At 42.1% G+C, this 23,925-nt stretch overlaps 4 protein-coding genes across 4 annotated transcripts in view; 2 read left to right on the top strand and 2 right to left on the bottom strand.

Moving 5' to 3' along the window:
- The window catches only part of pif1 (PIF1 5'-to-3' DNA helicase homolog (S. cerevisiae)), an 8,753-nt gene extending 5,893 nt beyond the window's left edge, over positions 1–2,860 (top strand). Inside the window, exons 11-13 of the mRNA XM_069712567.1 lie at positions 463–608; positions 2,198–2,389; positions 2,646–2,860. Coding sequence (XP_069568668.1) covers positions 463–608; positions 2,198–2,389; positions 2,646–2,696 — 389 coding nt within the window. The 3' untranslated portion in view covers positions 2,697–2,860. The remainder of the gene's footprint in view (positions 1–462; positions 609–2,197; positions 2,390–2,645) is intronic.
- Positions 2,861–3,871: 1,011 nt separating this feature from the next.
- On the bottom strand, positions 3,872–5,872 carry LOC138629007 (cytochrome b-c1 complex subunit 6, mitochondrial-like). Its single transcript, XM_069712455.1, has 4 exons — positions 5,736–5,872; positions 5,269–5,334; positions 4,426–4,587; positions 3,872–4,272 (listed from the first exon to the last, which is right to left on the bottom strand). The coding sequence occupies exons 1-4, from the start codon at positions 5,781–5,783 to the stop codon at positions 4,240–4,242; spliced, it is 309 nt and encodes a 102-aa protein (XP_069568556.1). The 5' UTR covers positions 5,784–5,872; the 3' UTR covers positions 3,872–4,239.
- A 176-nt stretch (positions 5,873–6,048) lies between these two features.
- nsun4 (NOP2/Sun RNA methyltransferase 4) lies at positions 6,049–10,233 on the top strand. Its single transcript, XM_069712589.1, has 8 exons — positions 6,049–6,144; positions 6,658–6,877; positions 7,320–7,491; positions 7,579–7,733; positions 7,824–7,984; positions 8,097–8,221; positions 8,377–8,509; positions 8,613–10,233. Exons 1-8 carry the CDS (start codon positions 6,052–6,054, stop codon positions 8,754–8,756), a joined length of 1,203 nt encoding a protein of 400 aa, XP_069568690.1. The 5' UTR covers positions 6,049–6,051; the 3' UTR covers positions 8,757–10,233.
- A 4,943-nt stretch (positions 10,234–15,176) lies between these two features.
- dmbx1a (diencephalon/mesencephalon homeobox 1a) lies at positions 15,177–22,906 on the bottom strand. The gene is made up of 5 exons (XM_069712585.1): positions 22,659–22,906; positions 19,023–19,202; positions 18,417–18,595; positions 17,464–17,863; positions 15,177–17,342 (listed from the first exon to the last, which is right to left on the bottom strand). Exons 2-5 carry the CDS (start codon positions 19,174–19,176, stop codon positions 16,903–16,905), a joined length of 1,173 nt encoding a protein of 390 aa, XP_069568686.1. The 5' UTR covers positions 19,177–19,202; positions 22,659–22,906; the 3' UTR covers positions 15,177–16,902.
- Positions 22,907–23,925: the final 1,019 nt, after the last annotated feature.

Raw genomic sequence — 23,925 nt, 5'->3', positions numbered from 1 at the left:
GTGCTCCTGATGACAGCACCTTGCATGGTGATCTGTCTCGTTAGTGTGTGAATGGAAAAACCATATTAAAGCGCTTTGAGACCAAAAGGTGATAAAGCGCTGTACAAGTACAGACCATTTACTGCAACTGCACTCAACCACAGGAGAGATTTTTGCTCACACCAAATGGCACCTTTGTATGCTCATTTTAAAATATGTGGATAATTGCTGTTATAGGCTTGACAGAATCATCTATCATTTTATCCACTAAAAAAAGTATGCTTTAACTCTACCAGAAAATCCCATTTTTCAGTGAAGGGTTTTGAATTGAAGAAGAACTTAAAGTCTTTGATGATGGTTCTGCAGCTCAGGTCAAAATAAAACTGCATAACTTTATTGAAAATGCCACAGATGGTCTCGTCAGAAATGAGTGGAGGCAACGTCTCGTTTGTCCATGTTCTGACTCACCCGGTGAATCCTCAGGACTCCCACGCATACGTTTCCTGTGTGGTGCCACAGAAGTGCTGAAGCCGGAGCACTGGGTGTTTAAGTCTGGAGGAGGAATGCACCTGAGTCGACAGCAGCTGCCTCTCAAACTGGCCTGGGCCATCTCCATCCACAAGAGCCAGGTGAGTACATCAATGTACCGAGGTGCAGGACAACCAAAGACCACTTATTGAAGATGTGCTCACCTGATAACTTTGTCGACTTTCCTGCACTCTCACAGTAACACACAATTCCACTTTGATATGTTCCCTTTCAAGCTTTACTTTTTTTGTACAGCGACGGGTCAAAGTTTTCACTAGTCCTTTGAAATATCTCAACATTTAATAGATTTCATTCCCAAGTTTCTGTAGCGACATTCATTCCAGACAACAGATCCAAATGTTCCCTTTGTACTTTTCGTCTAACCACACCATCAGGTCAGTTACACAAATGTTAAACATTATGCCAGCTGCACATCAGCATGTTGGTCTTGTCACTGAGCTGTTGTTAGTGTTCTCTGCTGTGTCCGAGTACAGCCTCACAGAGCTGCTGGCATGGCTCTGTTCAGTCTGCACACTTTCATTGACACCACTACTTGCACACTTTACACTTCAGCTTTTCATTGTGGTGGACTTCTCACTCCTCACCGGGTGAAAGCATTTTAACTGGTCTGTACGCGAACACTGGTTTACAGTCAGCTTTTCACATCTTAAATCAAACTCCACATCCAGTAAATCCCTTTTTATGCACTAAACCGGTTATTTTATATTTACTACAAATGTTGTGAGCATTTGAGCTCAAATTTACAGACCTATTTCCTTTGTAAAGCTTGCTTCAGTTTTCCTCCCAGTGGATTAAATGAATTGCTAATACTATTTTTAGGGACTGAGCCACATTCCAGACCAGAGTGCCTGGGTCTGTCTCGCTCAACTTTATTACCTCTCTTTCCTGTCATCATTCTTCTGTATGATATCTAATTAAGAAAAAAATAGTTATCAGATTAAAAGGTTCCTACTCAGTTTCACAATCATATGCTAGGCAGAGAGAGTCGGGTTTGGTGAGAGGAGGTGCATGAGTTTTGTCTGATGAGAGGAAATTGCTCTAAAGACCTGGTCAGACACCCCGAACACGAACCCTCAGTTCCATCCATAAATGAGCAGTGACTGTAATCACCAACCACTCAGCTGTCACACCAACAGCTTCCACTCTGCCGCCACAACATACTCTATATCCTGACCTCACTCTCTGAAATTGGACAGAGGGAAAGGGGGGAGGAGGCCCTCAGGGTAATTGGGTTCATTGGTCACGACCACGGTGAGACCAGTGTTTGATTTACAGCGGAGGTGTCGAGGCACAGGGGGCATTAAAAAGGAATTCCACACCTGCATCCCTATGGAGGAAATGAGTGATCATAAAATTATGATAAAACTTGAGAATAAAGAGGGTAAGGGTGTAGATATTAACCAGGTGAACTTAAATCTTGAAATTATTGCACTGTTGGTAAAAAAAAACATTTCAAATCTTATACACTGAGCAATGCTTTTTTTTTTTTTTCCTCTACCCTGCAAGAAAATTTGTTTAATCTTTTGTGAACAAACTAAATCCTTGACTCGGGGATTCTTCTTTGTTTTTTATGTCAAATACTGGAATATTCATGCATCAATGTGTGCTGTATTATTTTAAATATTCAATAGTAGTATTTGTAAAAGTTTTGTATGCTTTTGTTTTCAAGGGGATGACTCTGGACTGTGTGGAGATCTCTTTGGCACGCGTGTTCGAGAGCGGCCAGGCTTACGTGGCCCTGTCTCGGGCTCGGAGTCTGGAGGGTCTGAGGGTCATGGACTTTGACCCCCATGTGGTCCGAGCAGATCCAGATGTTCTTGTCTTCTACAGGAGACTGAGGAAGGAGAGGCTGCTCATGCAGGTGAGTGGAGAGCTCTCTTTATCATGATCTTACCAGAACCCGATTCATAACTCACCTGGTCATGAACTAATCCCTCAGAGGGATTACATAAAATTAATCTTTCACGTGCCAAACTGCAGTCCTCATTTTAAGTATTTTGAGTGCATTACATACGACAGCAGATTACATGGGAGTGCTGTAGAAGAACCATTTAAAGAAACCTTCACAAACTGTTCAGTCTTGTAAAACAGCTTTCTGTCTCTGCCGCTCTCTGCAGGCCTCCATGGATGATTTTATCGGCAGCAGCAACAAAGAAAATGCTTGGTGAGGAGGAGAATAATTTTTTTTTTTACAATATTTGTAATGTTATGCACTGTGTGCATGAGGTCTGCTATTCTAGTGATGATATGGTTTTCTTAAATGACTGAACCACAAACATTAACCTCAGTTCCTGATTTAACTGGCTTTATTTGGAGTCACACTGCCACCATCTGTTCATGACTGTAAATTTATTTTTTTTACTATGGTTTGATTTTATTTATTATCATGTGTTAGTGTATTCAAATAAAGTTTTTTAATCAACTTATAAATTTGAAGTATTTTCTCTTTTGCTTACAGCAAAAATTCATATCAAAAGAAAAATAGGAAAGTAATACTGGTGAACTCCAGAGGATTGTTCTTAGTTAATATGTCTTTGGACTGATAAATAAAATCCCTGCTGTAAGAAATCATTGAAGAGTGGGAGCAGGTAACTTTTTGCTAATACACATGGTGATATTGAGATGTGCATAAATCCCCTTATAATCTTTAGACTTCTCTATAACCAGAGTCTGATCTAGTAAAATTAAAGTTGTGGGAAGAAATCTGTCAGGGATTTTTGCTTGTTGGATACTGCATGCCCCTAAAAGGACTCAAACTTTTGTTTTTCCATCGCCTCATAATCATCACGGTTAAATTCTGAAAAACAGATACTGTATTTATTTCATATCCAGTGTGTCACAATAATAAGTCAGTGAAACAGTATTAATCATGGCATATGACAACTGTAACTCAACTTAAAACTCCACGCTGTGATTTATCTGCCAAGATGGTGATATTTTCAGTACGGTTTGTCAGCACCATCACAGAAAAACTGCTTGCCAGATTTTCATGAAACTTGGTGGAAGGGTTTAGCACGGTCCACAGAAAAAAACATTACATTTGAGGGTGGATCCCAATGGCAAGGTAGGTCCACAAATTATTTTTCACTTTCGTTTAGAGAATTACTGAATGCCATACATGTTAAATCCACTAGATGGTAGTAAAGTTCCTTGGCAGAAGTCTGCACTGAGTGCCCTTCAAGTTGAAAAGTATTTTATCCATATCACCCAACCATAAACCAAATCTGTCTTGGAAACACAACAAAAGATGGGTTTAAGTGTTTGTAGCTTTCTGAACTGAATCATGCCATCATTCACTGACACAAAGGAGTCAAATGCATTAAAAAGGAGCAACCACAGCGAGTAGAAAGCAAAGAAAGTCTTTATTTTCCAGCCAGAACAATGGATCCATGATCAAACCTGAGGTAAACTTCATTACTGGAGCTGCATACTTGCTTTTGCAAATCGTCTGACCACATTTATACATGAATGAGCCGTTCTTTGCACAAATCTTTAAAACAGATGTACCCGTAACACAGACGAGCAGTGATTCATAATGCTGATGATACTTCTGACTGTCAACAACTATGCACTATATACAAAGGTGTGGTGTGTACTTAGTCTAAGAAATGAAGGAGAACAACAACAGACGTCATAACTGTGATGGTTATTTTAAAGTTTTAGCAGTTAAATAGACTCTACAGCTGCAATGTGTGGGAACTGGGCGGGTGATCATTTCACATTGTGGAACAGCTTGTGCGCCACCTGTAACGAGAGACAACAACACAATCGGCATCTTCGTTAGAAGACATGGAGGCGAATAACTTGCACAGTTATAGCTGCTGTGCAGAGATAATATCATTACTGATTTCCTGAAGTGTGTTGCCGTCACAGCCTTTGTGTAAAACACACACTTACACAATGGTCCCGTGCGTGCAGGAAGTCAAAGAGTTCCTCTGTGCAGTCCTCCTCGGTGTTGGATCGGGAGCCGACCCGAGCTTCACAGGCCTCCAGACGCTCCTTAGTGTGCACACAGTGATCAGTCTGCTCACACTTGGCTCGTATCGTTTCTAGAGGGTCCTGAAAGACACAAGATGAAAATATAGTACATGAAGGAAACTTTTCTAGACAAGCACAGTACCTTTTTGTGCCAGTAACTGGAGTAAAAAAAGCACAAATTTTGCCTTTGAATTTTAGCAGAGTAGAAAGATTGTTAGAAAACTGTGATATTCAAGAGATGCATAAGTGCCTCAAAATGGTAATTAAGTGCAGTACTTGAGAGAATAGTTATGTTTAGTTTATTTTACTCTACTGATTCATGGAAAAGGACAGATTCTGCATGCCGTCATAGTGGCTGTTCACACTTGGCATCAACATGCACTCAGTGATCCGATTACAAGTAATCAGCTGAAAGTACATCAGTTCACACATGACATGATCATGCATCTCCAGTGACCTCGTGATCAGATCTCACTTCACCGCTATAAATGTAAATAAAAACGTACTGTACAGCATGTAAATATTAAGGTGGTGGTATCGGGATATTCAAACCTCCTTAATATGTAACTTAAATGTGGGCTTAAATCTTTGGCCTTTAATGTTGACTTTTTATTTTACCCATTCTGTCCATAAAAAGAATCATTCCTGTATAAAGTTGTTAATGTGACTAGTTTTAAACTTCTATTATTTTTATCTAAGGAAAAATTGGATTTCCTAGTTTGTACAAAAATAATTTTCATTAAATATGAAGAACAAACTTACCACCATCTCTTCCTCCTCCTCTTCTTCCTCCTCCTCCTCTTCCTCCTCAGCAGGAGCATCTTCCTCCTGGTGGGTGACAATAATATCAAGGACATTCAGGTTAGTTTGGTCTGCAAATATTAGCATTTATAAAAGGAACTAGGTCTGCCTTAAAACTAAGTTCCGCTCCAATTAATGAGCCAATTTAAACTCCACTTACAGTCAGACATGGGTTTAATATTTTGGGTGGCATATAAGTGGCAATATAGGTTCATGAATACCCAAATAATTCAACAAAATATATATATACAACTTCGGATAGCAGAAAATGGAAACTTCGTGTACAGTTTATGAACCAGCTTAAGTCCTATTTAAACGTCATTAAGAGAGATGACACTGAGCTCGATGCACGAAACTAAGCTGCAAAGTTGGGTAACACACAGAAAAAGCGACGTATAAAGACTCCTGTCGGTATTTTTTTTCCGTACCTCGTCGTCGGGGTCCCCGTTTGTGAGCATTTTCCTCTCCGACACCATGATTAAGTCTCTGAAATGTGCCAAAAAGTCAGAACTTCAGTGCTGTCAGAGGCCGCGAGGTCGGCTGAGGACGGTCACACGCCGGAAACGTCTAGAATCGTCACCGGATGTCTTTTCTTATTGGTTAAAAGGAATGATCAAATTTCCTCTTATCCAATGATCGATCAGATTTTCTGTAAGGCCCACCCATCTGATTTCGCCGTGTGTGCGGAACATTTGTCTGGCTTATAGGAGCGAAGTCGGACCGAATAACCTGTCGTACGGCATCATGGCACTGCGCTTGGACACCAGACTCCTGTTAAGAAAAGTGAAAGATTTAAGATGTTTCACACCCAGACGGAACCGAGTCAAAGAAAAATGGGTACGTACTCAAATTAGTCATCGATAAAGCATGTAATGATGGTCTTTTTTTTTTTTTTTTTAAATAGGAGATGGCACAAAGATGAACTCGATAATGAAGTCGATACTTCTAGAAAAGTCCTTGAATTTTTACTAGTAATTTAATCATCTCTTGATGAATGAGAGCAGAAAAGAGCAGCAGGTTTGAAGATAGATATGAGTTAGGTTAACAATCACTGGAAATATCTGAAGGTGTGTCTTATGCAGCTAAATATAATCAGTGATAATTCATGAAATTGTCAAAGCTTCACAATACAATATGATGATGCAATGAAATGCATTTCTTTTTACAGACTTTTTTTTAATTAAAAAAATAACAATTGTACATTGTGTGGTATGTTACAGTTTCAATTGTCCGTAGTCTTTTTTTTTTTTTTGCATTTAAATTACAATCTAAAACTCGCAAATAAAACAAATAGCATGAAGTAAAATTAACATTGTACAATAAATGTTTACCTTCTTTGCTCCCGGACAGGCATCTGCACATTCCAAGCATCCTCCCACTCGGCTCGCCCTGCAGCACTTTGATGCCACCTACAGTGTCCAGCTGGGGAAGTTGTGGCCATCAGTCCGAGTCGCCCTGCTGTCGGAGAAGAAGTACGGCGCCCTGCTCAATAACTTCTCCCACGGGCCTCTTCTGGCAGACCTCCACGCCCAGGGATGCAGGGACTTCATGACTGACACAGATGGAGAGGGTAGGAAGGCTTATTGCTCAGTGCTTATTACTGAAGTGGGGAAAACGGTTTTCCTTCAGGTTTTAAAGCTGAGCGTCCGACAAATTTAGAGTTCATTTTTCAGAACAGCGCACGTAAACACATGATTACTGTTATGTAGTGCAAATTGGTTTTCTTTTAAACACAACGTCTTCTTGAACCTCACATGCCTGTTTTTCTTTCCTTTTTGTCTGAAGTTGACAAACAAGAATTTGCACAGTTGTACAAATTTCCTATAAATATAAATTCATATCGTTATCTACTGAAACTGCTATTCAAGTGAGTGTGAACTTTTTACTTTTAATTTCATGTTATTTGTGTCCTCAGTACAGTAAATACTAAATTGTTTCACAGGAAATAGTCAGAATTTGTCCTTTTCTAATACCAGCATTAAAAAGTCAGCTGTTTCTTTTCTCATCTACAGCTCAGCCATCCTCGGAGCAAAAATCTGTGGTTGGGTCCAAACAGGAATCCACCGATGCCTCTGTGAAGAAATCTGAGGTTGATAGTCAGCAGCTGTCTCCCCTACAGCTGAGCCCGAACATCAAGTGCTTGGTGTTTCAAAGAGCAGATGTCACACGGTTTAAACCTGCTCGGTAAGAAAAACGCCATCTTTTATTAGTTTTGACATGGTCTCCAGCCAAAGTATAGTCTGATCCTCACTTCCCTCTTGTCTTTTTAAGACCAGACATGCACGGCTTGTTGGGTTACTACCTGATGGACGCAGCGTCTGTGTTGCCGTGTCTTGCGCTGGATGTTCAAGAAGGTCACAATGTGCTTGACTTGTGTGCTGCTCCAGGAGGGAAGTCCCTGGCTTTACTTCAGACCCAGGCTATCAGTGAGTGGACCGCATGCTATAATCTGTCTCGCTGATTCTGTCTGTATTAGTTCTGTTTCTAACCATCCATCGTTTGTGTTTACGTCAAAGGGTTTCTGTGTGTAAATGACAGCTCAGTATCTCGGACCTTGCGCCTGCAAAATGTCCTCCACAGCTACGTGCCTAAGCATTTTTTGATTGATGAGAAACTGCGCATCACCTCCTTTGATGGCACCAGATGGGGGGAAATCGAAAGGAACACTTTTGACAGAGTAAGCCAGTGGCACATAATCACTTCTATCCTCGTCAAATAATTCACAGATTGCCGGTGCCTCAATTAATTAAAAAAATTTGTCCACCTCTTTCTTTCTTCTCTGAGTTCAGGTACTTGTTGACGTTCCCTGCACCACAGACAGACATTCCCTCATAGAGAACGACAACAATATATTCAGTAAGAACAGGGTCGGTGAGAGACGACGGCTGCCGCAGCTACAGCTGGAACTGCTGCTGTAAGTTTGGAAATATAAACATAATATGCAGGAGGTTGTTTTACGTGGTTATGTTTCATGACAGTATACAGTCAAGCTTTCCACTTCAAAGCTATGGGTAAGCTTTATTATTTAGGTGTTACATAAAGCAATCAAACACTCTCTCCATCCTACAGAGCGGGAATTGAAGCAGCTTGTCCAGGTGGAGAGATCCTTTACTCCACCTGCACACTCTCCCAAAGCCAGAACCAGAGTGTGGTTGAACTGGCCATCTTCCTCGCTCGAGAGAAACACGGCATCCACCTTCAGGTTAGTGACACACGCAATCAACAAGAAACGGCACACTAGAGATGCACTTCAATAATTGGCCGTTTTTTTTCTTCCCCCTCATCTTCATCATATCTACGTTCAGGCCGCCAATCTGCGACCCCTCACACAAATGTTTAGGAACACCTTTCACTTCGCCCCTGACCTCCACCTGGGGGAGATGGTCATCCCACACTTAGCCGCAAACTTTGGACCCATATACATGTGCAAGCTAAAGAGACTTACGTAGACGTGGGACTTTTTCCCTGAAAGTGTGCAGAAACATTTGTGAATCATGATGTTATTACCTTTTGGACTTTCAAGTATTGAGTGACTCTCCGTTGCCGGATTAAGACTCATCAGCTCTTACAAACTGTTCCTGGCGGAGCACAGTTGATGGACCTGACGGCTGACTTATCATAACATCATGGACCTGGACGTTGGACATCAGAACTGGGAAAACACTAGATGACGGTTTGTCATGGAGCCTTTTGAACTCTTAAATCAAAAGGAAAACCAGCACTTGCGATTTTATTTTTCGCCTGTAGGTGTCAACAGTAGATAAAGAGTCAAAAGGTATCCTGTATCTTCTGTGCCCACTCAGGACACAAAGCATAATATGTGCAAAGGTTGCAGGTATGCATGATCACTGTATGTACACATGATATTGCAAGTTGGTAAATCACATTACTGAAACACAAATTTCCATCAGAATTACCTGCCCTCTTTAACTCTGCAATGAGAATGGGTTCATTTTGTTCTGTGGTTATTCATCAGGTTTAATGGTATGCCTAATAATGCGATATGTGTTGGAGGGAGGACATAATGAACAGGCAGGTAATGACTTCTTTGACCATTTGGCTTCACACATCTGAATGTGTGCAACTTTCATTACTGGGGCTGGATCGACTCTGTTTTGCATTGACATCACTCAGAGGTGAAATGTTTCCTCTTATTACGACCTAATGTGAGCGCAGAGGTGCCTCTTTTTCCATCACACTGCCGATGACCCTTTATGTTGTCCTGGCCAGGCAATGTAGTGTGAAAAAGGTGTGTGTGTCTTAACGAATCCACCAGCCACATCCCACTGTCATTAAGCTGCTCCAAGCGCCAGAGCCGACTCCCATCCCCGTGCAGGGATGGACGGCAGCCATGCGGCTCCCAGTTGAACATTAAAGAGGCAGCAGAGAGCTAAAATGGGATGGCTCGCCCTGTTTTGCCCCTTCGCTTTTTTATTCCACAGATGAGTGCAGATCATTTTCTGTGCGATTGTGAGTGATTACTGTATTACTGCGGTAAAAGGGGGATGTATCGGCGAATGCAGAGGGAATTAATGACACATAAAAACTATTTTTGTATTGACTGCGTTCGTCCCCGGGGCCTTGAATGCCTCTTCGCATATCTTGTGATTACCTAAACGTATTGTAAATATGTGTTTCCTATGGGCCCTTCCATAAATTTACATGTTTTAACACTCGGGAGACGGCAGACTGTTAGAGATGAGTTACTCTCTATTCTGCTTGTCTATAGACTCGACTGGCTGCCTGCTTTATTATTGAATTAGCCAATGAAGCGCTGTGCATTTGTGCCCCTGTGTGTAAGCCTGTGTTAGGGAGACATGCTGTGTATTAGAAAGATGAATATTATGGATTTAACAATATAGCTGTGCTTCTGTTGTGTCTTCAGATACAATTTAAATGTTACATTTTTGTCAATAAACATGCAAAACACTGTAATAGTCTTTCACCTTGTACCACACAACACACTGAATGAATGATCTTGTACATATTGAACTCTATATATTAACTGAGTACCTACAGCAGGTTGTTAAACAGTTTAATGGTTCGGTGTCTGTGATGGTTGGAGGTGAACAGTGAGGTGTCCGTATGTTCAGTAAAGATGGAGGAGAGCAGTGAGTTGGTTGTCGGCGGTGTGTTTAAAGCAGATTCTGCTCTTCCTGCTGTTTCCAGCCCAGAGGTGAGGATCAGACCCGTGTCCTGGTTGGCGGTGGGAGAGCAGATTTCAACACTGGGGGTCTTTGTTGGAGATGCACTATGTAGACCGAGCCCAGCAGGACGCGCACTCGGCTGCTCTCAGCCACGGGGCAGATACAAAATGCTACAGCGTTTATATGCTGTATGTGTATACAGTGATTTCTCCAGATTACAGCTGTTCCTGTCTTCACTGTTGGTTTCTGAAGCTAAATTCTATTTACAGGCATCAAGTTGACTGGAAATCATAGTGACGGGATCAGTTGTGTCACATGTTTCACAGAAACTCGTTTGACGGTGTAGTGACAGACGGACTGAAATCAGGGTTTTTCTTTGATATGGTAAAGTCTTGTCCTTACGGTGTAAAGTGCCGTGAAGTGACTTGTGTTGTGATTGGAATTTTCTAGTTTTAAAGGACCTACAAATCACCAAAAAAATGCAGAACAAGGGTCAACTGACTCAATATTACTGTCTGTCTTCACCTATCAACAGCTCACTAATTCACAGGATGCTATTACAATACTGTGCATACTATGCTCATACACCAAAGTGAGAAACTGCCTTGTACAAAGCCTTCGTAACAAGGTGAGAATGTGAAGTATCTCTCCGGGGTTATCAGTGGGCACCTCCGTTCACCGGTGTTTTGTTGAGTTCAGCCCACAACACCTTTACGAAGGCTCAACAGCAGTCCCTGTGTCACAGAACTACTCCCCTCAACACCCACACCTAAGGTATATAAATACAATTAAATGGAATTGAAATGTCCAGTCCATCATAGTGAAGTTAAACAGGTACAAAACATAGTTTAGTCCAGAAATACGATAACTACGTATCACAATTAACATTCATGGTTCTCAGCGATCCTCTGGGATAGACATGTACCTGCTCAGACTTATGGAGCAGTCGGGAACAGTGATTTTATAGGAGAGAACCAGAACCGGTACAACAGCTGAGATTTGAGGCTTCATCTGGGCGCAAGCTCACTCTGAAATCATTCCTATAGTTTTGTAAATATACTTGTATGCAGACATATACCGTATTGGTTGCAGTTGCAGATAATAGAAAAGTGAACTATTGGCGTTGGCTGATGAACTTCTACTTTTTAAGTGTAACATTTTCATCTCAAAACTAAAAACGTAACTACAGTTGTCAGGTAAATGAAGTGAGGTAAAAGTATAATATCACCTTCTGACTTGTTGTGGACTACAGTGCCAGTGGAAATGATCAAGGGAATTACCTCAAAATTGTACTCAAGTACAGGACTTGAGTAAATGTATTCAGTAACGGTCCACTATTGGCATTAATATAATGAAGTATCTTGTTGTTTTATGTATTTCATTTGAGTTAGTTTTTCCTCTTTCCTTCTATGAAGATGATTTCCCCAATTAACTTTTCAGAAAATGTTCTATATCTTAATATGATATCTTCTACCTTGATAGACAATCTTATCCATTTCACCTACTCCTAATGTGTGTGTTTTTTTATATTTAATTTGGACACATCTGCTGCCCTGGCGAATACAGTTTGGTGGGACAGGCCTGAAAATAGTTTCATCTTGTAACCCAGGCTTCCTTTTATGGTGCCTTTAATGATGAGATATTTGCACACTTTTTGTTGCAGCTAATAGTTTGGCAATTATTAGTGTTTCCCCTCAGAGGTAAAAAAAACAACTTACTTCCAATAATCTTTCATATAGCAGACGTGTTTTTTAGTGTGCAGTCTGAGCATTCACCAGCAGACTTGATACCCCGTGAAGTGACTGAGAGCACTCCGGTTCAGTTTAGTGAAGCCCACATTGGAAATGCAACCGAGGGTTTAGGCTGCAGCCAGATTAAGAGGAGAGAGAATGGGGGTTTTCTTCTCTGTAAGAAGATTACCCGGGGAGGGGCGAGATGGCAGTCAGAGTGTTTAAGAGAAAAAGGACAAGAAGAAAATGGAAGATGAAGTGGAACGAAAGGAGGGTGGCCCTGGATACACAGTTTAGCCACCTGTTGTCTGCCTCTTGATATCACTCTTTCCTTTGTTTCTCTCTTCATATAACCTGCTCCCCTCTGTTTTGTGTCTTAAAGGGACGAGGGCAAGGATTGTTGCCACATTTTTGGACACCTTCTAGCGTCAAGTATGAGTAGAATTTGTTGCAAAATTATGTACTTTCAAGCAAGTTTTTGCTCCCTTTTTTTTGCCTGTGTGTGTGTGTGTGTGTGTGTGTGTGTGTGTGTGTGTGTGTGTGTGTGTGTGTGTGTGTGTGTGTGTGTGTGTGTGTGTGTGCGCGCGTGCGCGTGCGTGCAGCTGTGAGCCTGATTGTACTTGTCCTTCCCTCTCCCTTAAGTTCCTGGTGGTGGTTTCCAGGAGGGCTTTGATGTGTATCTGGGCAATGCACTATTAGAGGGATTTCCCCGGGCCTGACAGCTCAGAGAATATGCTGCAAAATGGCAGTGCCACTGGGCTAAGAGAATGCTGGAAACAGGATTAGGATCATATTCTGGCAGACCTGTCACCTACTCAATGGGCCGAGGTTTCTAACGCTGGCACTTTTCATTCTCGCCATGCTTAAAACCTTTAAGAGAACCATGGAGAGGAGGGAGAAAAAGCACTGATTGAATGGTACACTGTGATTTTTGTGTGGGGGTCTTGCTCCGAGGGGCTGTGTGTGTTTGTTAGTGTGTGCGCGCGCGCGTGTGTGTGTGTGTGTGTGTGTGTGTGTGTGTGTGTGTGTGTGTGTGTGTGTGTGTGTGTGTGTGTGTGTGTGTGTGTGTGTGTGTGTGTGTGTGTGTGTGTGTGTGAGACAGAGAGAGTCAAAGCAAGAGATACAGCAAACTGGTGGGCCTGTGTGAGTCAGGTACAAAGAACTGTTGTGTGAAAATGTGTAAAACTATCCTCTTTGTTGCAGTTTTAACTTAATGATGCAAAGAAAAAAATCATATTACTTTTAGAAACGATGTTCTTGAGAAGTCTGGATGGCTAAAATCTTAAAGTTGAATCATCTGATCGTATCACAGTATTTTTACTGCTACTTGTTGGGTGATGGATTTTTTTCATAGCACACACACACACACACACACACACACACACACACACACACACACACACACACACACACACACACACACACACACATGGAGATCCTTGAGTGCCTACAAATAGGTGGTGATGGCGTTACTGGTGAATATACAGCCCCTGAGTGTTAGAGATGGAAGCACCTGATCCAGCGTCAAGGGCTCGACACACTTGACCCTGCAGCGGTACAATCAAGCAATCCCTGTTCAACCCCCAGGGTGTGTGTCTATGTGTGTGTGTCTGTGTCTGTATGTGTGTGTGTCTGTGTGTTTGGTAGGGGGAAGGGTGTTAAGAAAAGAGAGAACATTTGGAACAAGAGTATTGTTATGTTCTCTGGTCTGGATCCCCATGGGAGGAAATCCTGCCATGTACCTGGACAGATTCCTCCTCTGGATAACAAGGACATCTACTTCGGATGCATATCCACACCAAAGTCTTCAGGATGCAATCAGGATGCAATCAGGATGCCCTTGGCCGAGGACACACACTCGCACACGGATGTGGTGTAATAAAACACAACAAGGTTAGGGTGAGGTGTTACACCCACATTAACACTGCTAATCTGGTGAGATCATTATCCCCTTCTATCCGATTTTTGGAAAGCGGTCATTCATAACGGTCGGAGAAATTACTCAGTCCAGGAGCCAAGGTGCATTAGTTATTCACACACACACACACCGAGGGGGAAAAAATATATGTTCAAGGCCGATTCAATTAACAGCAGAACAATGTCACACAGTCAGGGCGATGCACTCACAATACATGTGAAGTTTAGTGTGGCAAGAGCAAGGACACATTCTGGATGTGTTAGAGATGCCCACTTATCCGTGGCATTGTGTTTAACTGTGTGTGTGTGTGTGTGTGTGTGTGTGTGTGTGTGTGTGTGTGTGTGTGTGTGTGTGTGTGTGTGTGTGTGTGTGTGTGAGTGTGTGAGGGAGAGCAGGGTTGGGTGGGGGTCTGTGCGTTTTGACAAACCATGCTGTTAAAGATATAATAGCAGCATAATCACCGCCCCAGGCCGTCATTCTTCAGGATAATGGCCTGCTTATTCATTGGGGATGCCTTATGTCTCCACGCTGCTTTATATTTTGCAGATATTTCAGATTACGTTGTTCTTTTTCTGTCTCTTTGCTCTCGAACTCTTTGTCCAGCCGGAAATTCTCATGTATTGTCATTTATATTTTTTTTATCGCCCTTTTAATTTGCCCTTCTCTTCACGCTTTCATTGTCGTGAGGCTTTTTCTTCATGTTGCCATTTTCTTTTTCTTCTCGTCATCCACGTTTAGTTTCTAAGACAGCAGAATGGCTCAGCTAGGATCACCTAAAATATATTCTTTGCTTACATAACTTGCCTTTGCCCGATGGACTTTAAAGCTTCTCTAAACGTTGTTGCCTCAAAGTTCTTCTAGTGCCCTCAATCAATAATCACACTGATTAATACCCACTGAGAGACAGATTAATAACATTAATACATAAGATCCTTAAGCTTGTTATCTTCTTGTTGTAGCTCTACATTCATGCTGTTAAATGGCATGTGTTCTGTACTGCAGATTTATGGCCATAACCACCCCTCTGCCATGTCCACATTCAGCACAGATGGAGAAGTGTCAATTATAAAGATCTTCAAGCAAGGTTTTTATTTGCAATTATTTTACAACAACACTAGTTCAAGTCTACATTAGTGGGAGGAGCAAAGGAAACAACACTGCTGACGGTCCGATCACTCTCTCCTCCCCCATTATAAATCTATCTACCACTGGACCAAGTAGTTGGACAGAAACAGTCGGGGGAACAGCATTAGAAACAACAACAGAACTCAAGTAGAGTCAAGACAGCAGTACACAGAGGACTCAGGTCAATTATTCACTCAAATACTTTCACTTCCTTTGACTGGTAGTTCTCCGGGAATACAAAAGTGTTCAGTCGCTTCTTTTAAGTAAGAAAGAAAGTGTTTACATCTTAAATGTTAGTTCAACCCAGGAGCCGTAGACAGACAACCAAGAGAGGAGGGGTAGACGGGCTGTCGTGAGCTCAAGTACAATCTTACAATCTGACAGCTAAAGGAATTTCATCCGAGACAGAGTCTGTTATCAATTATACAACATAATAAGAACTTTACAATTACCTTACCAGTAAACATTAATAGATAGACTTTTTTTTTTTGTATTTTACATATTAAAATAATGTGCATTTTTTTTTCCCCCATTTGAAGAAATGATCTTCCAGAACACGTAAACAGAAAACATCAGAGATGTGTGTGATTCTCTTCATCAAGTGCTAACAGTCCGTGAGACTTTCAATAAAAAGCTGCATGTTTCCTCAAGAGATTATTAAGGCGAGATTAAATGCTGAGAAGTCGAGACAGTGTTTAACCAGAAGTCCTAATATGCTAGACTGTGTTTTTGTACTGACAGAAAACTATCAACTCATTGTGACGTGATGTTACGTGTCATGTGGCTACGTGAATCGACCATAATCAAAACCGACCATTTGAATTTAGAAAGTCTGCTTTAAACGGTATGCATGTTCATAATTGCATTTGCCCCAGCTCCCTCAGCCCAGGGCAAAATGTAATTAAAAGCTCTGGGAATTTAGTCACTGAAATCATTTTCTCGTCATCAAGCCAGCCTCTGTACAAAGTGCCCATTTAACTGGTAAATTAGTCACTTTTAATTATGCTGTTAAGGACAACATGGCTCGGGTTTATTTTTATTTATGTGCTGTTATGTAGTACACGCTATGTACATAACCACATTGCTAAATTGAAATGTCTCTTTACTGCCCTAGTGATACCTTTTTCCCCCTCCTGGCCAACAAACCTAATTCCCTCCAAAGTGCCTCATTTATTCACATTATTCTTGTAAACATCATTTGCTTTGTCTATTAAACTGACAGCATCCATCATCAGCTGTTCACATTATGTTCAGTGATTCTTTTTTTTCTTTTTTTTATTATTTGGGATGTTCAGAAGGTCCGGCATCACACGACGACTGGAAAAATCATCGTATTTTCAGTGAGGAATATGTTCATTGTCCTTTGAGCCGGTACATTCACTTGAACCGTTGCATCTTACTGCAGAAATATCTTCTTCTCCCTACGGATTGATTTGAGCCGCGCAAAAGCTGTGAGGAATCAAACGACTCGAGGGAGTGTGGTTTATCTCCCAAGAGATGTTAAATGGAGATCTGTAGGTCCACTGCATGTCGCCATGTTTTATTTTTGGACATCTTTGCATGTCCTGTGCCCATGTACTCGGGAAGAGGTCCGTATATGGTTTCTAAAGAGCTATGACAGTCACACGGACACGCAGTGGGATGGGGTGAGGCTCTGGCCTAGTTTACACTGTCCTCAGTTAGACATTGTGTCCAGTCCCAGCGAGGCAGCGTGCTGTTTGGCCCTCAGACGCAGGTTCTCGATGCTCGTCGTCTTGCTGTTGTGACTGGCGAGGCCGCCTGCAGCTGACGCCTGCAGCAGCGGGCTGTTCCACACCTGCTGGGCATGATGGGACAGGGACTGATAGTAGGACTGGCAGGGCAGAGAGCCCAGTGGCGCGGGAGGCATGTTCACATTCATACCCAGGTAGGGGAGTGAAGATGGGGCAGCGAGGTCGAACGCAGGGTAGTGCACCAGGTTGTTGGTGGCGGCCATGTGCTGGCGGAACTGCTCCTGCAGACGAAACAGGCTGAGAGGGGAGGAAGAGTAGGAGTGGCTCTGAGAGAGAGGACCGCTGCCGGCCAGGCTGCTGCTGGAGGAGGAGGGTGTCACTGATGGAGAGACCAGGGGAGAGTCTGGACAGAAGAGAAAGAAAGTTCTGGTCAGTATATTTATTAATAGTCAGCTGATGAGGACAGTGAATATTATCAAAAAGTCTGTCTGAGAAAGTAAAAATCAGGTATCCTGTGTTCTTACCTGGTTTAGGGCTGAGTCTTTTGCATCCCGGGGAGATGTCTCCAGGTGTCACTGCCCTCTCGCACTTCACCTCCTCTCTCTGCGGTTTGCTGTCGTCCTCCTTATCCGTGGCATTATCCTCTGTCGCCGACTCGCTGCCCGAATGTTCTGCTGACGTGACGTTCAGCTCCATGTCCAGTGTTACGGGACGAACCACAGGACCCTCCACCTCCAAGGAAGAGGAGGAGGAGGAGGAGGAAGAAGGAGGGAGCTGGGTATCAGGAAGGATAGTGGTGGAGGGAGGGGCGTCCTCCTTCTCGCTTCCTCCTTCCCCTGATACCTCCTTCTGCTTCTGAAGCTGCTCCTTCTGGAGGCTGCGCTGCTTCTTACGAAACTTTGCTCTGCGGTTTTTGAACCAAACCTGATGGCAGAGCGAGCGGAAAACATGAACTCCGTGGTCGGGACTTCAGTGCACCCAGATACAACAATACACGTGTGCCAGCAGAATCCTGCATCTCTACAGGGCTTTGCAAGCTGGAGTTAAAAAAAAATACGTTTGTACGTTGATACATAGGTTTCTGATGAATAACCTAAGATATATAGATTAGAAATATAGTGAGTTTTTCTTCTGTGATCAGTTTTTTTTTACTTAAACGGTTTAAAAAAAGATAATAAATTAAGATTTACACAATGTCTATTTCCTTTATTTCAATTTCTCATATTTTAGTTCAACTTTTTTTTACATAGAATCGTCCCCCACTACAAATTTTTAGCAGAATAGTACCCCCTAAGCATTACAAAGCCTGTATAGAATGACCAATAGCAGCAATATTATCCGAAGTATACTTCCTAAAAAATACAGTTAGTATTGATAAAACGCCCCCATAATTCACAGTTCAGAGTTTTACAAAGACACAACATTATTATTATTATTATTATCACCACAATATTGTGCATTGTTTCGACAGGCCTACCTGCACTCGGGCCTCGGGCAGGTTGGTGCACATGGCCAGTCGTTCCCTCATCACTACATCCGGGTAGTGGGTCTTCTGGAAAGTCTTCTCCAGCGCTTCCAGCTGCTGTGCGGTGAAGGCCGTGCGGCTGCGGCGCTGTTTGCGGTGCTGAGAGCCGTAGCGAGCCTCCAGGATGATGTCTTGAAATGCACAGCCGTTGGAAGAGAAAACACACGGCAAGTTTTATTTTACTGTTTAGGCTACTTTATTTGCATGGATGTCAGTGTTTCGGAAACACAAAATTAGTGCGTTATTACAGATGCAAAAGTATTAAAAACCAAATAGTTGGCAGCAAATCGAAAGCCTATATGTCTTCTCCTCTCCGTTCAAGTTTTCACCATTTTCTTATTACAGATGTTAGAATTTAAATTTATAGAAAAAAAAAAAAAGTAGCTGTGTGATAGAAATAGAAATTTAACCAAAAGTATAAAGGTTCACTTAATATCTAGGCTATTTAAACTGAACGTATTTCACTTGCAGCCCCGCGTCGACTAAAGTAGTTTGTTTCCACGCGGGGGGGTTTTAACCCGTGTTTCTATTTGTGTGTGTGAGCGTGCACTCAATTACCAGCGAGTCTCTCGGCCAGCGTGAGCGCGTGCACGGACGGACGGTAGTCGGGCGCATGCTGCGCCTGTTGTGCGGCCTGCTGGTGCAGGTTGTACATGGCGCTGAGGGAGTTCATGGCGTGCAGGGAGTAGCCGTTCACCCCGTAGTGCTGCATGGTGAGAGGTCGCTGAACCTGCGGGACTGGAAGAGAGGACTGTTGAGGTTTCGAGATAAAGAGAGTGGAAGGAGAGGAGGCGTAAAGGACGCTTTGACATGACAAGGGCGCGTGGCTGCTGATTGGACCCGCTGTGATTGTTGATCTCCAACCCCCCCCCCCCCCCCCCCCCGTTTTGATTTTTGATACATCTGTAGATCGGTGACGGACCACGACGCACGCGAGCGTTTTACTAGTCGTGAATGTCGGCAGGCCCACGCGCTCAAGGGCCAATAGATTTTGATGTGCGCACTTAAACTAAAGTGTTATCCATTAACATCCAATTATCGCTTTGTTCAATCCATTAATTATACAAAAGACTTTTAATTGGGGTAATTATCACTCGTTCCCATAATGAACCGTGACGGATGCCTCATTCATGAATTTATTCACGTCTTCTCTGTGCTCCCGGAGAACCCAAATCCTCATTGAAGACGTTGCTTTGACAGATCATGGTGCTGATTAAATGTGTTGGAAAGTGATTTTTTTTTTTTTTTTTTTTACGGGTCTGTGTTGTAAAAACGTGCAACCGGAGAGCAGGATTATTTTTTAATAGGCTGTGATTACGGAAGTGCTATTTTCGTATATGAATCTTTTTTTTTTTTTATGTCTGAAAATCAATTTTCTTGCAACATTTAACAGCAAAGCTCGAAATTTATTTGGGGTCAAATGATGTCCTATATAAATAGTCCATATGTCTGAATACTTGCAGCCTTTAAAAAGATACGAGCAGATTATGTCGTTAAGGGATAACACCCAGTCTTTCACAAGGCAGCAATTTCCAAAACTCTGTTTTGTAGTTCTCCTTCACGACCGAGATTTTCATAGAGGAATCGCTGCAGGACACGATTAGATATGTATTAGTAGCAAGGAGGCTGACAGGAGGGGATATCTCGGAGGCCCAAACAGTTATTATAACTATTACAGTGGGACCACAGGGAAAAGATATAAATCTTTCTGCTCAATGACAGGTATGCATCCAGGGAGCCCGGTGAGTTTTTGCACTTAAACAGGAAACTCACATAATAAGAACTTTAAGATTGTCATTTTGCTGTCCTTATTTTCTTAATTCATAGTTGTTTTTGTTTAACTTGATTAATTTGAAACGATTTTTTTTTTTTCATACATTGTCTTGAGAAAATCAGAATTTGTCATATCAGCCAATTATTCCGCATAGCCTTTATATTTAACGGGTTTAATAATATGTTTCCTTATTGTTAATTTGACCAAGGTCAGACTCTTTCACGTAAACATGTGGCTGGTTGACATGTTTTCATATTGACCTGAAAATGATTGAATCAATGTTCATTAAAAACACCGAATTTTAGTTGATAAATGTAATAATCAATTGCATAATAATAATAATAATAATGGATACATGTAAACATTGCGGGTGGTCGTTCTTGTAAAATGCTTTTTTTTCTTCTAGCAATTTCTCTCTAGTTTTTTTTAGTGCAGTGCATCTGGATCAAGAGTGTGTGTGTGTGTGTGTGTGTGTGTGTGTGTGTGAGAGAGAATATGTGTGCGCGCGCGTGCGCGTGATGCCCGCAGTGCCCATTCCCAGCCTATTAAGTGGCTGCGGCGGCTGATGAATGTGATCAGAGGGCAGTGGGGAATAGTTTAATTCGCCGGGACAGAAGGTGCTTCGCTAAACATTTACTTTACTCCCCCAAGTATTTGAGTTGAATGGGCCCCCCCCCCCCCCTCCTCCTCCGCCTCCTCCTCCTCCTCCTCCTCCGCCTCCCCGCCCCTCCGCCCTCCCCCTTCCCCTCTCTCTGGCGGCCTCTTATCCTATCGCCCCGGGGCAACGTTTTGGCTGAGATGTATGGCTTCTCCGCGGGTAAAAATATGCATGTTGGTCCCCATTTGGCTCCCCGTCTAATGGAAGTGCAAATAGGTTTCGACTGCGAGGCCCTCCATTTATCATCAACGCTGACACGGACGGACGTACAGTGGGACTGGGTGGTTAGCTCTGCGTCGGAGTTCCCAGGCGTGTGCGCGGGCGGGCGGGCGCGCGCGCGCGCGCTCTAGTAACGGGCCAGCGATTTTCCTCAACTGCGTTTCTTTTTCGTTTTCTCTGAAATCAAAGGCGTTCGTTTAATTCAAATTAAGCCTGAAATCACACAGAATTTATAAGAGAAAGAAAACCATCATGTACCAATAAACGTCTCTTAAAAAAAAAAAAAAAAAAAAAATGTAGGCTACAGATGTGTGTTTGTTTACACCTCCTTGCATGCACAGCGCCGATGAAAGTTTGAGGGACTAAAACATTGATTTTTAATCTCAATTTTTTTTTTTCCATCATGAAGCAAAAGAAAAATATTCTGATCTCAACTGCTTGTTTTTAAAGTGCAGGTGGAATTTTTTTTTATTTATTTTTTATTTTTTTAAGCTTATTAAATTTACCACTACATCTCAGGTTGTAGTATCTTCCCTACCCATATCAAATTCTGCACAATAGCTCATCACTGCGAGCCTGTCAGTGCTGTTATTGTCATTCATAAGCCTCTCTGTGCTCCAGGCACTGGGCCCTCCTGGCTGCCCTGCTCAATGCTTCGATTATCAAACCGTCATTATGTAAATTGGCATGTACAGTGCAACTCTTTGATCCGGCTAAATTAGGAAAAATGTTATTTGCTAAGAGCCCTCAGGGGCACGAGACGTCCTGACAATCTGCTCTTTGCTGTGTCATTGCAGTAAACTGTCAGAGGGCGAAGAGCATCTTTGATTTTTTTTTCCCCCTGAGCTGTTATTATGAAGGATATTTGCTATGCAGAAGCCACGTTTAAATTCAGACTCTGATGTCTTATTGTCAGCGTTTAACCTTTTAAACCGTTTAAAATACAAAATGACATTGAGACAATAGATATTTTTTTTCTCTTTTGCATACAAGACAAAAATAAAAAAATGTAAAAATCTGACTTTTTAATAGAAAGTTGCAAATAGTTCCCTTTTAGAGGAGACTGAGGTGATGTGTAACCAAAAGAACAGGAGCCCTTTTATTTCGGTAATATATTGTACATTAAAAAAAAAAAATGGGTCCGGTAAAGAGTTGGCCCAAAACAATAATTGTACAATTTAGTTTAAGTTAGCGTATTATTTCTGATATGGCTTTTAAACATTTTTAAACTTTTCCAAAAACAAATAAAAGTGAAATATTCAATCGAGGAACCGCATATGTCTTCAAAGTTGAGAGTAAAATCTACATTCACTGCAGGCTTCTAACAATATTTTCAAAATAAAACACAATCAACTTCATATTGATCTACAGGCTTTGCAATATTTGTTTTCCTCCAAAATAAAATGAAAGAAAAACATGAAAGCATTTTTTTTTTTTTTTTTTGGTAAATCGTTTAAACAACACAACTTGTAAAGAATAAGCATGTGTTACTGTGGAGAAGTTAAAAAGGTTTTTTTTTGGGGGGGGGGGTTGTTTTTTTTACCTCCTGTGCAGTCCCAGTCCTCTTTTCTGTCACTTCGTAGTCAGACAACAGAATCCAGGGTTTGTCTTCCGCTCTCTCAGTGGCTCTCTCGCTGTTTCAGAGCCCGCTTTTCGTTCCTTTCGTCCGGCAGTGAGATAACAAGTTGAGGCCAGTGTAAAAGTCATCCAGTCTGTTGCTTCGCTTCAAGTCCGCTCGCTCGCGTTCCTCCTGCTCGATCCGTGGTGATTTCTCCGAGTCTCCCGCAGAAGTGAGGAAGCCGCCATCTGCTGGAGCGCGAGCTCTCGGTGGAGGGATTTAAGGAGCGCCTCGCGGGGGTCACGCATGCTTTCTATTGGCTCTCGGGGCTGTCAGTTAAGTAAATAAGAGAGCTGATGGTCCAGCGGCACGTTGGTGCTCTGCCGTCTGGAGTTATTTTCAAATTTGATCAATTTAAGCACATTATGTCCGCTGAAATCCCCTCATGTCTGTCGACACGTTGTTTTTTTTGTTGTTGTTGTTTTTTTTTCTTGACTTGATAAACAAACAGTGTGACGCTTTTTACTGGCTCCATTTAAGCAAATATGTTGACTATATTGATTTGTGGTCACAGAAAGTGGAATACATTTGACTTCTTTACAAATCTGATCTGTAATTACGTTCATAAATTATGGGTCATATTAACTGAACTCTAACTTTGAACAAGTGAGTAAAATGTTCCTGTCAAGGCTATTCATAATAATATAAATAGATTTCTAAAATATTCCGTTATAGAAAACACTTTTTTAAACGAGTAAGTTTTTTGCAACTGTGGGTGAAGCTGATTATTTGCATGATAAAAAAAAAGAAAGAAATATGATCTTTGTTTCTCTGTCCTCATACTGCTCGTCTGCACTATAGGTGCATTAATCCGATTGTCTCTCCTCAGTTTTTGTGAGAAAAAGCGTCCAACCTATATAGTTTGTTTGCTTTTCGGCTTTTTCTCCATGCCACTGGAGGAGAGAGAGAGAGAGAGAGAGAGACTTTGGTGAGATGGCTAATAGATGCCAGGGTGCTGCCTTTAGACTGTCTCCCGGCCTGGAAGGATTTGGGATGGGATAGGAAAGACAAGACGCCATCTCAGCCTCCAAAAACCCCTGTCTTAAAATGACTGCGGGTAAGAGGATTAGGGCAATAATGCCCTTCTCTTCTTGAGGGGTTTTTAGAGAAGATTTCTTCTCCCGGAGCAAAACCGTTTAGGTAGGGAATTAAGGGCAGCGCAAAGTAGCCTTTTAATGTAAAGCTTGCATAT

Source organism: Brachyistius frenatus, unplaced genomic scaffold (genome assembly GCF_029030835.1).
Source record: "Brachyistius frenatus isolate BFR_SWC_R1_liver_20210118 unplaced genomic scaffold, ASM2903083v1 Contig_110, whole genome shotgun sequence".
NCBI classification, from domain to species: Eukaryota; Metazoa; Chordata; class Actinopteri; family Embiotocidae; genus Brachyistius; species Brachyistius frenatus.
The sequence above is the reverse complement of the archived record's forward strand: the minus strand, read 5'-3'. Positions and strand labels throughout refer to the sequence as shown.

What these genes read in the sequence shown, in the direction of transcription:
- dmbx1a (XM_069712585.1), bottom strand. Translation starts at nt 19,176, where the DNA reads ATGCAGCACTACGGGGTGAACGGCTACTCCCTGCACGCCATGAACTCC. An exon ending in GCTGGCCGAGAGACTCGCTG is followed by an intron (nt 18,596 to 19,022) that starts GTAATTGAGTGC and finishes GTGCATTTCAAG; the next exon opens with ACATCATCCTGGAGGCTCGC. An exon ending in AAGACTCAGCCCTAAACCAG is followed by an intron (nt 17,343 to 17,463) that starts GTAAGAACACAG and finishes TCTTCTGTCCAG; the next exon opens with ACTCTCCCCTGGTCTCTCCA.
- nsun4 (XM_069712589.1), top strand. Translation starts at nt 6,052, where the DNA reads ATGGCACTGCGCTTGGACACCAGACTCCTGTTAAGAAAAGTGAAAGAT. An exon ending in GACTGACACAGATGGAGAGG is followed by an intron (nt 6,878 to 7,319) that starts GTAGGAAGGCTT and finishes TCTCATCTACAG; the next exon opens with CTCAGCCATCCTCGGAGCAA. An exon ending in CTACAGCTGGAACTGCTGCT is followed by an intron (nt 8,222 to 8,376) that starts GTAAGTTTGGAA and finishes TCCATCCTACAG; the next exon opens with AGCGGGAATTGAAGCAGCTT.
- LOC138629007 (XM_069712455.1), bottom strand. Translation starts at nt 5,783, where the DNA reads ATGGTGTCGGAGAGGAAAATGCTCACAAACGGGGACCCCGACGACGAG. An exon ending in AGGAGGAGGAAGAGATGGTG is followed by an intron (nt 4,588 to 5,268) that starts GTAAGTTTGTTC and finishes TGTGTCTTTCAG; the next exon opens with GACCCTCTAGAAACGATACG. An exon ending in TGCACGCACGGGACCATTGT is followed by an intron (nt 4,273 to 4,425) that starts GTAAGTGTGTGT and finishes CTCTCGTTACAG; the next exon opens with GTGGCGCACAAGCTGTTCCA.